We start from the raw sequence: 13,908 nt of genomic DNA, 5'->3' as shown, positions 1-13,908 counted from the left end.
TATCAAGAGCCTTTTGTGGTAGCTGAGAGACGTAAATTACTGTACATGCATTTATAATACAGCTTGAATATGAATGTACTTGTCATTTGACCACTTAGTCCAGTTTCCATTCCATTTAACACAAGATGGGTTTTCTTAAGATGAATCACAGCTCTTCAGACATGCAAAATTTGTGTTCCAGAATGAGAGAAAGTACAGGCTTTCAAGTGCGTTAAAATTCACAGCACAAGTCACTTTGCTTTGGAAATTAACATACTTTAGAGCATCTGAAACAATTCCCAGCAGTTGTTTTTTGCATATTGTGTTGGTTGTGTGTGAGATAGCAAATGAGTTAAATTGAGTGTTAAATGTGCAGGATTGTGCACCAAATGATTATAATATTGATTTTTAAAACTTAATCTAATACTTTTTAATAGTTCATAATACCAACAGCAATAAAATGCGGTGTTTGTTTAGAGTTTGGAATTTAGAGTTTTTAAATTAATATTAAGGGGATAATGCCGAAAAGATGTGGAGATGACTTTGGAGAGGATTGGGATGGGGGCCGTTTGTTTGGTAGAAGCTGTTTATGTGTTTGCAGAGGAATGGGTTTGGATCTGGAGATCTTATGAATGAGCTCCCGAGGGGTGAATGATGAATCTTAAATTTAGGTAAGCATCTTTTCATGTTTAGGTTTACATTTGAATTGTAGTCAGTACAGTAACACCATAGTTTTGCCAGTATAACAAACCCCACTTAGGAAATCTTTAAGGAAGGTTGAAAAAAGCTTTTTAATGTATTACCTGTTTCAAGGGGTTAATTTTTGAGCTGAATCTGAACTGAGTTTGTTTAACTTGACTGCTACCCTCTACTTATATGTTAGGTATCCTGAAAAAACCATAAGAAACTTTGTCGTGTTATTTTCACATCTTCCATGTTATTCAGTTCAGCTAGAGGTTGGCTGAGAGCAGGAGCCATGAGCCCACTGTTCCCCCACTACCACCTCCACCCCCACATGCCACCTGCTGTGCCTCGACACAGACTTACCTATTGTTAAGATGATCATCATCAAGGATGGGAATGGCACTGTCCCCATGTTCTTATTTTGCTACATGGCTGAGCTCCCAATTTTTAAAATCCCCTTCTCTTTTTCAGGTTTCTTTTTCTCAATTCCCATCTAAAGCAGGAAGAAAAATAAAGCCAGTTCAATTTTAACCTAATTATATAAGCTAATACTATTCTGGAATATTAATAGCTGATACGTGTTACCTTTGCAATGTAATCAGTATGACCAGTAAATTAGGTTAGAGTATGAAGAGGATTGGGGGGATGGGTGTGAATGGGTACTGATTTTTATTGTCCCGTAAGTCATAAACTGTAGAGAAGGCAGGTCCTGGGAATATGGTTTAGGTTTCTAAGGTCCCATACACCTCTTGGATAGACACATGATCTGTCCTCTTCGATTGTCATGCACGCATGCACCCATTGACACAGGTTCTGGGGTGGTTTGATTCTTGGGTTAGTGTCTAGCAATATGATGTTGGGCAAATTATTTAAACTCTATCCTTATGTTGCTTACTACGGTGCCTGGCACGTAGTAAATGCTCAACAAATGTAGTTAAAGCTCAATAAATGTCAGTTACTATCATTATCTTATTTTTACTATTTTGATTCACTGGTGGAAAAACCATCCCTAGCTGACAATATTCTTGCTTAATAAGAATATTCAGAAGTTAAACATTTGTATATGACCACCAGTTAAGATTTTATCAGGCATATTTTCTATAAATTATATTAATAACATTTTTTGTTTCCTATATGTACATATTTATAAAATTTTATTGAATATGCCTTTTAAACTACCTATTTCCTCTTTTCCCCATTTGAGAATCACTGGCTTAAGTATATAGATTTGGAGTAATTATAAATTGTTTATTCAGTAATAAAGACCAAATTCATTGTCTTTCACTATATCACTTTTAATAGTCTTTGTTACCCTTTCCCCATTCTTTTGTGAAAGATAGGCTCTCCTTAGAAAGCTGCTTTGAGAGTCTTAGTTTTTTCTAGGCTACATTGCTTTTAGTTGATACAAAGTGATGAAATATTCTTTGGTAGCAGTAGTGGTAATTGTTATGCTAAGTATTATATTTTTCCTCAATCCATCACTTTATTTAAAATAATGACTTCACTATACTTGCACATGAGTCAGTAAATTAGAAGGACATTCCAAATTTATCCATAATCAGGTACTTGTAAGTATGATACTTTAAAAAAAACCACCAACTCCTGTGGCTATATATCCATAGAAATCTGATGAGCTTTATTTTCTTTGAAAAATGAGTACAAGAAAATACCTACAAGGTATTATTTAATCATGTTAGTTTCAGAGTTGAGTGTTCCAGTTTGGCTACTTTTGTGTGATTAATCCTGTTTGGACTAGAAAAAAATACTGTTTTCAAGAAAGAATCTTTGGAATACTAGATGATTTTGATAATCGTGTAATCTTTGAGTATAATAAAGCCTGGGAAAGTAAAAATTTTAGTAGAAATTACATATTTTTGGCAGCTCTGAATTTTTAAAATTCTTACTTATATTCCTCTGAACTTGTCAACTTCCTTGAAGTTAGTCACTAAATATTTTCCCAGAATGATACCCACATTCTTTCAATTAGCGTTTGTATTTTCTGTGACTTAAGACATTTCCCTGGTCTCTGACATAGGTAGTCAAATAAATTATTATTTTTTAGGTTTCTTATAAAGTATTAATATTTTCTTTAATCTAGAATAAATTATTCATAGCTTTTTGTGTATGCTGTTTGGTGTTCATATTTAAAAGTTGGTTTTCAAAGTGCATTAAAGTCAGTGTGGTTCATATAAAAAAAACTCACCTGCTCTGCTATTGTAGAGGCTCTAGCAACGCTAAAGATGGCCTTGGATCTGAAGCAGACACCTTCTAGGATAGCAGTGACCCGCTTGATTCAGGCGTGTGCCTTGAAGGGTGATTTAGAAACCATACAAGCAATTCAGAAGATGGTAGATGGACTCGAAGAGTCGATTGGACTTTCAAATATGGTTTTCATCAATAACAGTGCTTTGGCACAAATAAAGAAGTGAGTATTTTCAAGCTTTCTTTTTCTCCATTGGATTCTAGAAGGAGCATTATCTTTAATACCACCTTTTAAAACTTTTCAAAGCTATTAGAAACCATATCAACTACAGAGGAAATATTGATGCCAGTTGCTGATTATTCTCTAACTATTAGGGAATCATTTATTATATGTTACAAAATGTGTGTTAGCTTAGAATAACGAACATTTATTAAATTTGTAAAAATTTTTTCCACGGTTGGTAACTGTTCTCATTCATGCAGCCTAGGCCCTTGTGGAAACACTTGGTTACAGAAGTAAAAAATGAGTTCATTGTTTGTCAGCAACATTGAGGGTAACACTCTACTAGAACATTGTTAGAAATAGGAATTTCTGTCTCCCCACCCTCCTACCATCCACCCCTGTCATCACACACCCACAGAAAGGGAGGCATTTAGATGTGATTCTCTTACCACCATGTCTAGATTCCTTGTAGAGAGTCACCACTGTAGAAGGAAATAAGAACTTAGTTTTTATTAACTTTGCTCAAGTTAAAGATTCATGGGGATAATTATGGAATTGACTCTCTTCAGGCCTATAGAAAAAAAATGTTCTTTAGTAGTTAATCTTACATACATTTAATGGGTTGTGATACTAAAATGTAATGTTTGTGGTTTTTTAGGGTTTTTTGTTTGTTTCTATTTCTTTGGGCAGAGAAAAAGTTGTGTTTTGTTTTGTTTTCTCTTTTATAAAAACTTACTTCCCCACATAGAACTTTAAACTTTCCCTTTAATGAGAAAATGTGATTATGTTAAGTTGGAAGATCAAGGAAATTTTTCAAGTAAGAGCAGATAAATTTTTAAATGTTATCATATAAACACAGTTTGCTGTGATGTGGAAAATATGTTTTTATTCACTAGTGAATAATTTTTCTAACTAAACCCATAAGAAAAATTCATTGTCATGGGGTGTTCATTTTTAGTTAGGGAATTCTTATGTTTTAGGTGATAATTTCAACATAAAATTGATTATTTAGATTTGGTGTATCATAACTGTAATGTAGCAATTAAACAGTACCTTAACCAAAAAGTCATATAGATCATTTTTTACTATAACTTGTTAAATAAGACTATGTAATTGACTTTTTAATGTAAAATGTGAAGGTACTTTTTTCTGAGAATTTTAGTACAAATTGAATATTTTTCAATGTTTTATAATACCTGACAGAAAAAAATTTTTATGACTATTACTTGGAAATACACATTTTAAAGACATCATCAGCAGCTTTAAGATTCCTGTGATAGTACATATTACCTTTACTTCATGCAGTAGTGACCACTGTAGATTATAAAGCTAAAATTGTAATAAAGCACACATTTTTATTTTACATCTAAAGAGCTGCAAAATCAAATTAAATATTTAAGATACAATATTTTTTAAGTTATCCTCATGAATGCTTCCATATATAGTAGTTTGATCTTGTCTCTAGAACAGTGTTTTCAAATAAATAGCTACTTCACTTATTGTAGCATAAACCACCTAGTGATTGTTTTTGTTACCTAAGTATGATTGGGTTCAACTTGCATAGTGTTTTGTTTTGTTTTATAATTTATTTATTTATTCATTTATTTTTTAACCCTCACCTGAGGATATTTTTTTCCATTGCTTTTCAGAGATAGTGGAAGGAAGGGAGGGAGAGAGGGAGAGAAACATCTATATGAGAGAGAGACATCGACTGGTTGTCTCCTGCAGGGGCCCTGACTAGGGCGGGGAGCAAACCCGCAACCCAGGTATGTGCCCTTGACCAGAAATCAAACCCGCTACCTTTGGGTGCCCAGGCTGACACTGACCACTGAGCAACACCAGCCAGGGCTTATCTGGTTAATTGTGGATGTGTTTTCCTTTTTCCTAAAGCATTTGCATGTGTGAATCCCAAAGTAAGTTCTCATATGAAAACTTCCTGTAGTATTAACACAAGAGCAAATATTTCTTTAAAATTTCTTTTCTTTCACAGCAATAACATAGATGTTGCAATAGAAAACATTGAAAATATGCTTACTTCAGGGAATCAAACCATGGAAGCCCAGTACTTTGGCTTGGCATACTTATTCAGAAGAGTAATAGAGGAGCAGTTGGAATCAGCACTTGAAAAGTGTAAGTAGCTGTTCTTGCTTAAAAAAAAAATAAAAGAACAAAAAACAGAAGCACATTTTCTCTCTAGTAAGACTGTACCAAATTTCTTTGGTGGATAGTTTAAACAAAAAGTTTTTCTTACCTGTCATTTTTTTTTTAGTAAGCATCATGGCAGAGAGATTGGCCAATCAGTTTGCAGTGTACAAACCTGTTACCGACCTTTTCCTTCAGCTTGTGGATTCGGGCAAGGTGGATGATGCCAGAGCTCTCCTACAGGTAATAACCCCACCACATGTGGAGCAGTGGGACTGGTGGCTTGTGAGAAGTAAATTGAGAAATTACTTGACACAAGTGTATGGTAGAATATTAGAACCGAAGTGTGGTGCTGCTAGCACATTTAAGCTCATCGCTAATCAAGGTTGCATGATAAGAACTGGATTGTAAATTGTAGGTTGCTGGTTTTAAACATGCCAGATCAGACTAGAAATGTCCTTAGATTTAGGGGGTGGGGGAAGAAGGAAGACTTATTTTGCTGAAATAATTTAAAGACAAATGTTTATCTGCAGGTAGGTAACACAAAACGATTCATTTGATTTCCTACTTTAAGTTCTCTAATGCTGTAAATAGTGTACATCACCATGGCAACACAGTTTGCAAACAAAAAGTAGGAAATGTTTGCTTTTCAAGTACAGCTTCTCAGTTGAACACTCAAACATTTTCAGTGCCTTACGCAAGGTTTAAGAGTTGAATTTGCTTTCTATTCACTTGTGTGTCACAGACACATTAAATGACAAATCAGGTCTCTGTGGTCCGCACTCTCAGTTAAATTAGCAATCTTCAGGGAAGGAGACAACTGCATTCATGCTATTTTAACAGCACTAAATATAAAGCTGCTCCAAGTGCCGAACGGTGGGTGATCGGAGCTGCCACTGGCAATGTACACAAACAGGCACCACTGGGGAGCCCCTTCCCAGCAGGTGGCAGTCAAACAGTCACCATGATCCTGCCAACGGCTGTGTTTATGTAGACTCCCTGTGTCAAATTGAGGTCTGGGACCAATTTCTGATAGTAAATAGCATTACAGTCACTTACATTTTTATGAGCTTCGAAACATTGTTAAGTAGTAGATAGGGATGATGAAACTACCCATTTGCCTGAGCTCTAGTTTTGACCCTTAAAGTTCATCTAGCTTGACAGTAGAATCCAAACCATTTTTAAAAGGCATGCCTGAGAAATATCTGTTAACAGTTTTGTAAAAGTGTAAATTGGCATTGCATCTAAGGGTTTTGCACTCCTGTTCCTGGCCAGAGAGAAATTCCAGTTAATTAGAAATTTTATTGTTTTGTTTGGTTTCTTTATCTTTAACAAACAAACACAAAAACAGAAAAGGCAGTTTATGATAGGGATTTCAGGAATTTTTAAAATCTTCCTGCCTTTAGTGTTTCAGGTTCTATCTTGAAAGAAACTCTAATAGTTTATCTTCGTTTGTACATTTATTTCTAAGTGTACTTACCATGGGTATATGTGGATCTAATTATACATGTGGTAGTATTCATTCCATTTTAACACAGTATTTTGATGGCTTTTTAGAAAGGTGGCACTTGGTATTTCCTCTACCAGCTTGTTCTGAGCCAGAATCTTTTAAGGCTCTTCTTAGCACGACTGACAGCACCTAGGGTGGGAGATGACCCGTGTCGTCTGCTGCCCTCAGAGTTGCATTCAGCCACAGTGGCCTGTCTAGAGGCTCTTGACCACTGAGTGTTGATGCAACAGCAGCAGTCTTTTTGTTTTCATCCCTTCAGTAGACTGAGGTTTCAAACGATAAAGCCTTTACCCATCCTTTACCTCCTTGTCAAACAGGAAAAGATTATTCTTGCTATACTGAAGAATACTTTATTCACAGATGTCGAAAACATCAATTTATAATGTAAATGTTCTGTGTGTCCCCAAAAGTTCTTTTTATACTATTCATTTTAGTATTGACAATGTTTTAAAGCTTTGAAAGAGGAATGTGTTTTTAGAAACTTAAGGAATGACATCGACAAAGAGTGTAAACTAAAATATTGTCTTGCCATTTTGATTTTACTATAGCATCTAAGATTGGATAGACACTTGATTTATCTGGTCTGTCATACAAACTTTTTTTTTTAGTTTAACTTTTGTCTCTTTCTCAAGCACTGGCTGTCTGTTGCAATGAAAGCCTTTTATAAAATAGAGAGATTGAAATCAGTCCTTTTGTATGCATAAGTGTAGGTAATTATACTTTAAAGAGAACTTGCTTTGTACATTTTAATTTTTATAAAGAAACGAGCAGTTATCTCCCTGACACCTTATTAAATGTATAATTAACCTTATGATCCCTAGCTCACTTGTGAATGCTTGGCAGTATAATTGGAGAGGAATAGTGTTTCTTTTTTTCCTCTTTCTTTGCAGTCCTAAACCTTATTCTGTGGTTGTTGAAGCATTAGTTTAATTTTTCCCTTGTCTTTTAAACAAACTTTATACTTGCAATGCCAAGGGCAGCATTCACAAAAACTTGACTTAGCTTGCACTCATTTTCTTTTTTCCTGCCTTAAAAATATTGGTCGACTACTATGCCCCCCTGTTGGTCATGATACATTACTGTATTATTATGAACTTTATTAATTGAAAATACTCACCTTAGTCTGCTTGTTTATCAGAAACCTTAACTTACTGAATAATGTTTCAATTTTTAGAGATGCGGTGCAATTGCTGAACAAACCCCAATTTTCGTGGTGTTCTGTCTGAGGAGTACTCGGAGCCCAGGAAAGGTATGGTGCTAACTTACTGACAAATCAGTGATGCTGTAAGCCAGTCTCGTTCAGAGGTATGATTATCACATCAGAGCTTGTTGCTTCAGGACCTGATCTAAAAACACTATAAGGATCAAAGACTTTACTTGTCTATACTTGTTTACATTTTTAAATGTTGATAGAAAGTCAATTCTGGCTCCTCAGTTGTACTAGAAATGCAAAACAAGTTCATGCAATCAGTGCTCCATGCGCATAGTTATGCATCAAGAGCCCCACGGGCCCTAGAAATGAAAGAGAAAAATCCTGTTGCTTAGGTCACTTGGTACTTGTAACAGTGTACAGAAGCACTCCTCTCATCATGTGACCATTTTTGATTATTTATCAGGTGTAAACCATCAGGTAGGTTAGCCATTTGGCCTTAAAGTTGGTATGTGCCAGAAGCTAATGTTCTCAATTTGTACACTTTCTTACATACACTAAAAGATGCATGCATGGTATGTAAAACCAGAACCAAGTTCTATTTTTTATTTTAAAAAAAGAAAGCGTACTTCTAAAAAAATTGTTTAGATCTGATTTTACCTGTTGAGCACTAGGAACCCCATTCTTTGTTTATTTGGGCACATTATGAAGTTTCAAACTGAGTGCCAACTATAATGTTTGTTTTATTGTGAAACATTTAGGTTGTCTCCAGTCTAGGAGGGCTAAGTTTTTCTTAATTTCTGCTTACTGCTTCCCACACACATGCACACACTTAAAAATTTTTTTGTTTTTACCTAATTGCAAATTTTATCTCTGGCTCGTGTATTTATTTACAACAAAACACTTTTTCAAAATAGGGGTTTTTCCTTTCAAAGAGACTATATTTTTTAAAATTTGTGATAAAGAAGTATTAAGAGATCTCAAAAGCATTTGTCACTTCACATATGGGGCTCTCCCAAGTAAAGTACCTTCTTTCCTTGCTAATAAGATGAGATGGGAAATGTTCAGTAATAGATCTGCTTAGAACAACATTCCTCCCTGGGCACTTTAAGTTGCGGGGTTAAAACTTCCAGTTACAAAGCCTATCTGGTGGACAGTAGAATAATTAAGCCAGATTTAGCTTCTCTTGGTGAGATGGGAACAGGGCATAAAGCTGTATAAAATTCATCTTTATTCACCCAGCAATACTGGTGTTTGGAAGTATTCAGTGGTTATTCACTAGGGTGTGGCAGTTTCCATGTTCACTACAGGAACTAAAGGTGAAAGCAGTCAAGTAAAATTTCCAGTGAGATCTGCAAATGTTCTATTTATATACCAAGTAGGGGAAACTTCAGAATGTTTGGCTTGAATTCTTCACATTTCACCTAAAATTTTTGGTACCTAAAGATACAGTTATTTATCTTTTCTATGCTTTGGGATCTCATAATTTCTTGGTATGGTTAACAACTGATAAAAGAAGCAATCTTTATAATATTTTAGGAAAATATTCATGGAAATGTAAATGGGAGTGCATTAACTTAAAAAGTACTTGTTTGTTTTGGTTGTAAATTACTCAATCAGCATCATATACTAAGATACAGGCATACCTCATATGAATGCATTTTGTTTAATCGGGGCTTCACAGATGTCGCTTTTTTTTTCTTTTTTTTTTTTTAACAAATATAAGACAAGACCCTCCATTAGCAAAAAAATTATGACTTGCTTTATTACGATACTTGCTTTCTTGCAGTGGTCTGGAATGGAACCCAGCCTGTATACAGAAGGGAAAATAGTCCATTAAATTGAGTAGGCAATTCTATTGTAATTATTGTCAGGATTTTGTAATGTCTATATATCAGTTTTATTTCACAGTTGTTTTACCTGTATTTTAATTTCCTAGGCACCAATATTGAAATCTTTGTTAGAACTGATTCCTGAATTAACTGAAAAAGAAGAAATATATAGTTCCATCATGAAAAGATACGGTAATAAGTTTAATCTGACTATATTATTTAAGTGATTTAAATAATTGTAATATAGTCAACTAAATCTTCAGCTCAAAGGTAGTACTCCTAACTATCAGATAATTATTATATAAATAATTTATTTAGCTTTAGAATATGTTTCTTTAACATAAAACAAGTATCACTGAGCATCTTCAGAGGGGCCCAGGGGTATTGAGTTAGGATCCCAGGCTCCTGGAAAGATTTGGAAGTCCGCTTGCGTTTACATACTGGGAGCCAATCCAGTTTCCCCAAGGCCCTGCCACCTGAAACACTACATGAAATAGGTACATACTTGAGACTGTTGCTTGCCTTGCCTTCTTGCTTCTTCAGTACCCTCCCTGCCTACCTAGGCCTTTGATTAACAAGCCCTTAACTAAAAAGTGGGCTCCAAATCTTACCTTAAGTCACAGTGGAAATTATCATCTTTTAAGCAGTTCCCTGATTGCCTGCCCATCACATATGAAAGGGAACCAATCTAAAGTTTTCTCAGTAATCAAAATAAGTTAGCTTTTCTAAGTTTTGATCACCTGCCCATCTGCCAACCACTGATTTTGCTCACTTGAGGCAAGGGGTAAATAAAGAATTGCTCTTTTGATTTTATTGGCAGGACAACAGACTACAATCAGAATTAGTAAATTAATTCTCCAGTTTTCCACCCTTGTCAGGAGAACATGATGCATTTCAAAGCAGAGCTGTAATCATAAACCTTCTTAAACTTCCATTTGGGGAATTGGCAGATATTAAATAGTAACTAAGTAACATGAAATAGGGTCAAACAGCATAAAACTACTAAATTGTGTAATCCCACTTGGTCAATTGGGAGGGAGAGGAGCAGGGAGATCAGGAAGTGGGGAAAGGGAAAATGGGAGAGTTTTCTAGCAGTTTTCTGAAAGAAAGGTGGTAGCGCTGAGCTGAGCCCTTGACAGTGGCAGGGAAAGGACTGACACAGGAAATTGAATTCACCCAACCTACAAACCCAGTGAGGCTGGTGAGTCATCCACCCTCGCTCTCTTTTGGGAGATCCTTGGATTGATTCCTAAACTTCTCACATCCATCCTGGAGGCTGACCACAGTTGGGATTGGTTATAGAACCTCAGTGTAGGGTAAGGGGGTTGTTAGGTGCTTATATGTTAACATTTACCGACAGTTAGTAGCAGAGCCCCCATAATCTCAACAGTAAATGTAAAAAGGAAACGTCCGCAAATCAGCCTAAGTGGAAAGCCAGCTAAACCTAGCTCCTAGGCTAGTCCATCATCCACTTAATGGAAATATTAGTGTAACTTGTTAACATTATATAGATGTATATAGCTTTTTATGTATATTAATTATGTATGGATTTTTTGTCATTGTAGCTAACTATATTCCTTATATTTGCTTATTTTATAACAGAAGAATGTATTGAAAGTCGTCTTGGTGTTGCTTAACTGATCATCTTGATATTGTTGTAGATAAAGATTCTGCATAATTTACCACAACAATCTCTGAATTAGTTTGATTTCAAAGTATGGTTTTAAGCAGAAGCAAGTTGAGTGATGTGTGCGTACTCTGTGGTTGAGGACTTCAGTTTGTAGTCACTTTTACAATCGTGGACCTTTTAAAATAGTCATATTTGTCATTTTCCTTCTCTTTCATAGTGAATAATTCTGAATGAGAGATGTAGAGGAGGAGTGAGGGAGCTGGTAGATTCTGAATGTGGCTTTTTGCTAAAGGCAGTTAAGTTCGTTTGCCTTGGGATAAAGGGATCCAAGGAGGAAGACACGAGTCTCTGAATAGCTAAGTGTTTTGGGAAAAGAGGAAGACAGGTTGTCTTTATCTGTGATTAATATCTTTTTCTTCAGTTTTGGACAATGATGTCTCGTCCGCTAAAACACTGTATGAAAATTTGACTGCAAAGAATATAAAATTGGATGATCTGTTTCTAAAACGCTATGCAGTCTTGCTGAAGAATGCTGGAGAGCCCGTCCCTTTTACTGAACCCCCTGTGAGTATTTCTTAATTAAAGGGAAAAGAATTACTTCTACAGATTTATGTACGCTTCACAATAATGTCTAAAAAAAATAAGTTGAATACTTAATTACATGAGGATTAGATCTCTGTGTAAAACCCTCAGGGGAGGGTTTCGGGAACTGAACCTTCACACCTTGGGTATGGGCTGTGGGAGAACATAGCCCTCTGGTACTGAGGTTTAAAATACAAGGTCAGTTTCAGACCCTCAGCTATAGGTGTGAATTTATCAAATGTCCTTGATGTGGTTTTCTCATTATTTCAACTTGAAATAGCATTTAATAACTTATATTTCAATAGCCAAGTGTATTATAGAACTATTAATTGCTTGTTCAGTTTAAACAAGTTTATTTTTATTTCTTCATCTAGGACAATTTTATTGAGGTATAATTGACAAGATACATTAGTTTGAAGTGTACAGTGTAATGATTTGATACTTGTATATATTGCAAAATGACACCACAATAAGTCCAGTTAACATCTGTCACCATACATCATAACCAAATTTTTTTCTTGTGATGAGAACTTTTGAAGAATCACTCTGCTAGCTACTTTCAAATATGTAATACAGTATTGTTAACTAATAAGCACCATGATGTATATTACATCCTCATGACTTACTGGTTTTATAACTGGAAATTGGTTCCTTTTGACCCTTCACCCATTTCACCCCCCACCCCCCTTCAGGCAGCCACCAGTATGTTCTCTTTATGTATGAGCTCTGTTTTGTGTTTTATTTTTTAGATTTTACATATAAGTGAGATGATATGGATTTCTCTTTTTCTGTCTGACTTCTCTTAGCAAAATGCCTTCAGGGTCCATTTTTATGGTTGAATATTCCTCTGGTTGTATGTGTAGTGCATCTTTTAAATCCATTCATTCTTTGATGGACATTTAAGTTGTTTCCATGTCTTGGCTGTTATAAATAATGCCTCATGAACATGGGGTTGCATATACCTTTTGAATTAGTGGGGGGGTTTTCCTTTGGATAATTACCCAGAAATGGAATTGCTGGGTCATATGATAGTTCTGTTTTTAATTTTTTGAGGAACCTCCATACTATTTTCCCTAGTAGCTATACCAACTTGTATTCCTAGAAACGGTGCATAGGGGTCCCTTTTTTCACATCCTCACCAACACCTGTTATTTCTTGTCGTTTATAATCGCCATTCTAACAGGTGTGAGGTGGTATCTCCTTGTGGTTTTGATATGCATTTCCTTGATGATTAGTGATACTAAGCATCTTTTCATGTACCTGTTAGCAGTCTGTATGTCTTAGTTGGAAAAATGTCTATTCAGATCTTCTGACAGTTTTTTAATAGGGTTGGGGGTGTTTTGCTATTGATCTGTCTGAGTTCCTCTTGTATTTTAAATATTAACCACTCAGCAGATATATGCTATGCAGATATTTTCTACCATTCAGTAGGTTGCCTAGGAAGTTCTGTTTTATTCTATTTAACAAGATGAATCATGTACGCAGTATTTCCTTTTATTGTGTCATGGAACTGAAAGTCACTACACCATGTTTATTTCAAACACCTCAACCTTTCATACCCAAGTATAAATATCTACACGCACACTCTCACACACAAGCTCCTGGTGCTAGCATTTCCTCTGAATTTGGGGCCCTTGAGCTGGCGATGTCATGAAACAGAGGAGTGCTGAAGATTGAGGGCGCACGGCTGCCTTGGGCCCAGCAATCTTTGCTGCCAGTTTGCAGTACTTCGTGATTTTTACATGTTGTACCATCACCTCATTGCTAGTAATTTTATCTTACCTTCCCTCCCTTTTTGTCTCCTCAACAGGAAAGCTTTGAATTTTATGCAAAGCAGTTGAAGGAATTAAGGGAAAACCCTTTGTGAAACAAGCATACCCTACTTTGTTTTGTGTGTATTTGTGATTCTGTCTAAAATGTTATTTTTTAAATGTATTTGAGAGGACAAAAATAAATAAATGACAAGTTAATCTA

General features: G+C 35.5%; 1 protein-coding gene across 1 annotated transcript in view; it reads left to right on the top strand.

Moving 5' to 3' along the window:
- Window positions 1-13,908, top strand: part of LRPPRC (leucine rich pentatricopeptide repeat containing) — an 86,963-nt gene extending 73,055 nt beyond the window's left edge. The window contains exons 32-38 of the mRNA XM_081157253.1: window positions 2,884-3,088; window positions 5,079-5,218; window positions 5,358-5,473; window positions 7,915-7,989; window positions 9,830-9,914; window positions 11,774-11,916; window positions 13,745-13,908. Of these exons, the coding sequence (XP_081013379.1) occupies window positions 2,884-3,088; window positions 5,079-5,218; window positions 5,358-5,473; window positions 7,915-7,989; window positions 9,830-9,914; window positions 11,774-11,916; window positions 13,745-13,801 (821 nt within the window). The 3' untranslated portion in view covers window positions 13,802-13,908. The remainder of the gene's footprint in view (window positions 1-2,883; window positions 3,089-5,078; window positions 5,219-5,357; window positions 5,474-7,914; window positions 7,990-9,829; window positions 9,915-11,773; window positions 11,917-13,744) is intronic.

This window comes from Miniopterus schreibersii (genome assembly GCF_964146895.1).
Source record: "Miniopterus schreibersii genome assembly, chromosome: 13".
NCBI lineage: Eukaryota > Metazoa > Chordata > Mammalia > Chiroptera > Miniopteridae > Miniopterus > Miniopterus schreibersii.
This window is presented reverse-complemented; position numbering and strand designations above follow the sequence as displayed.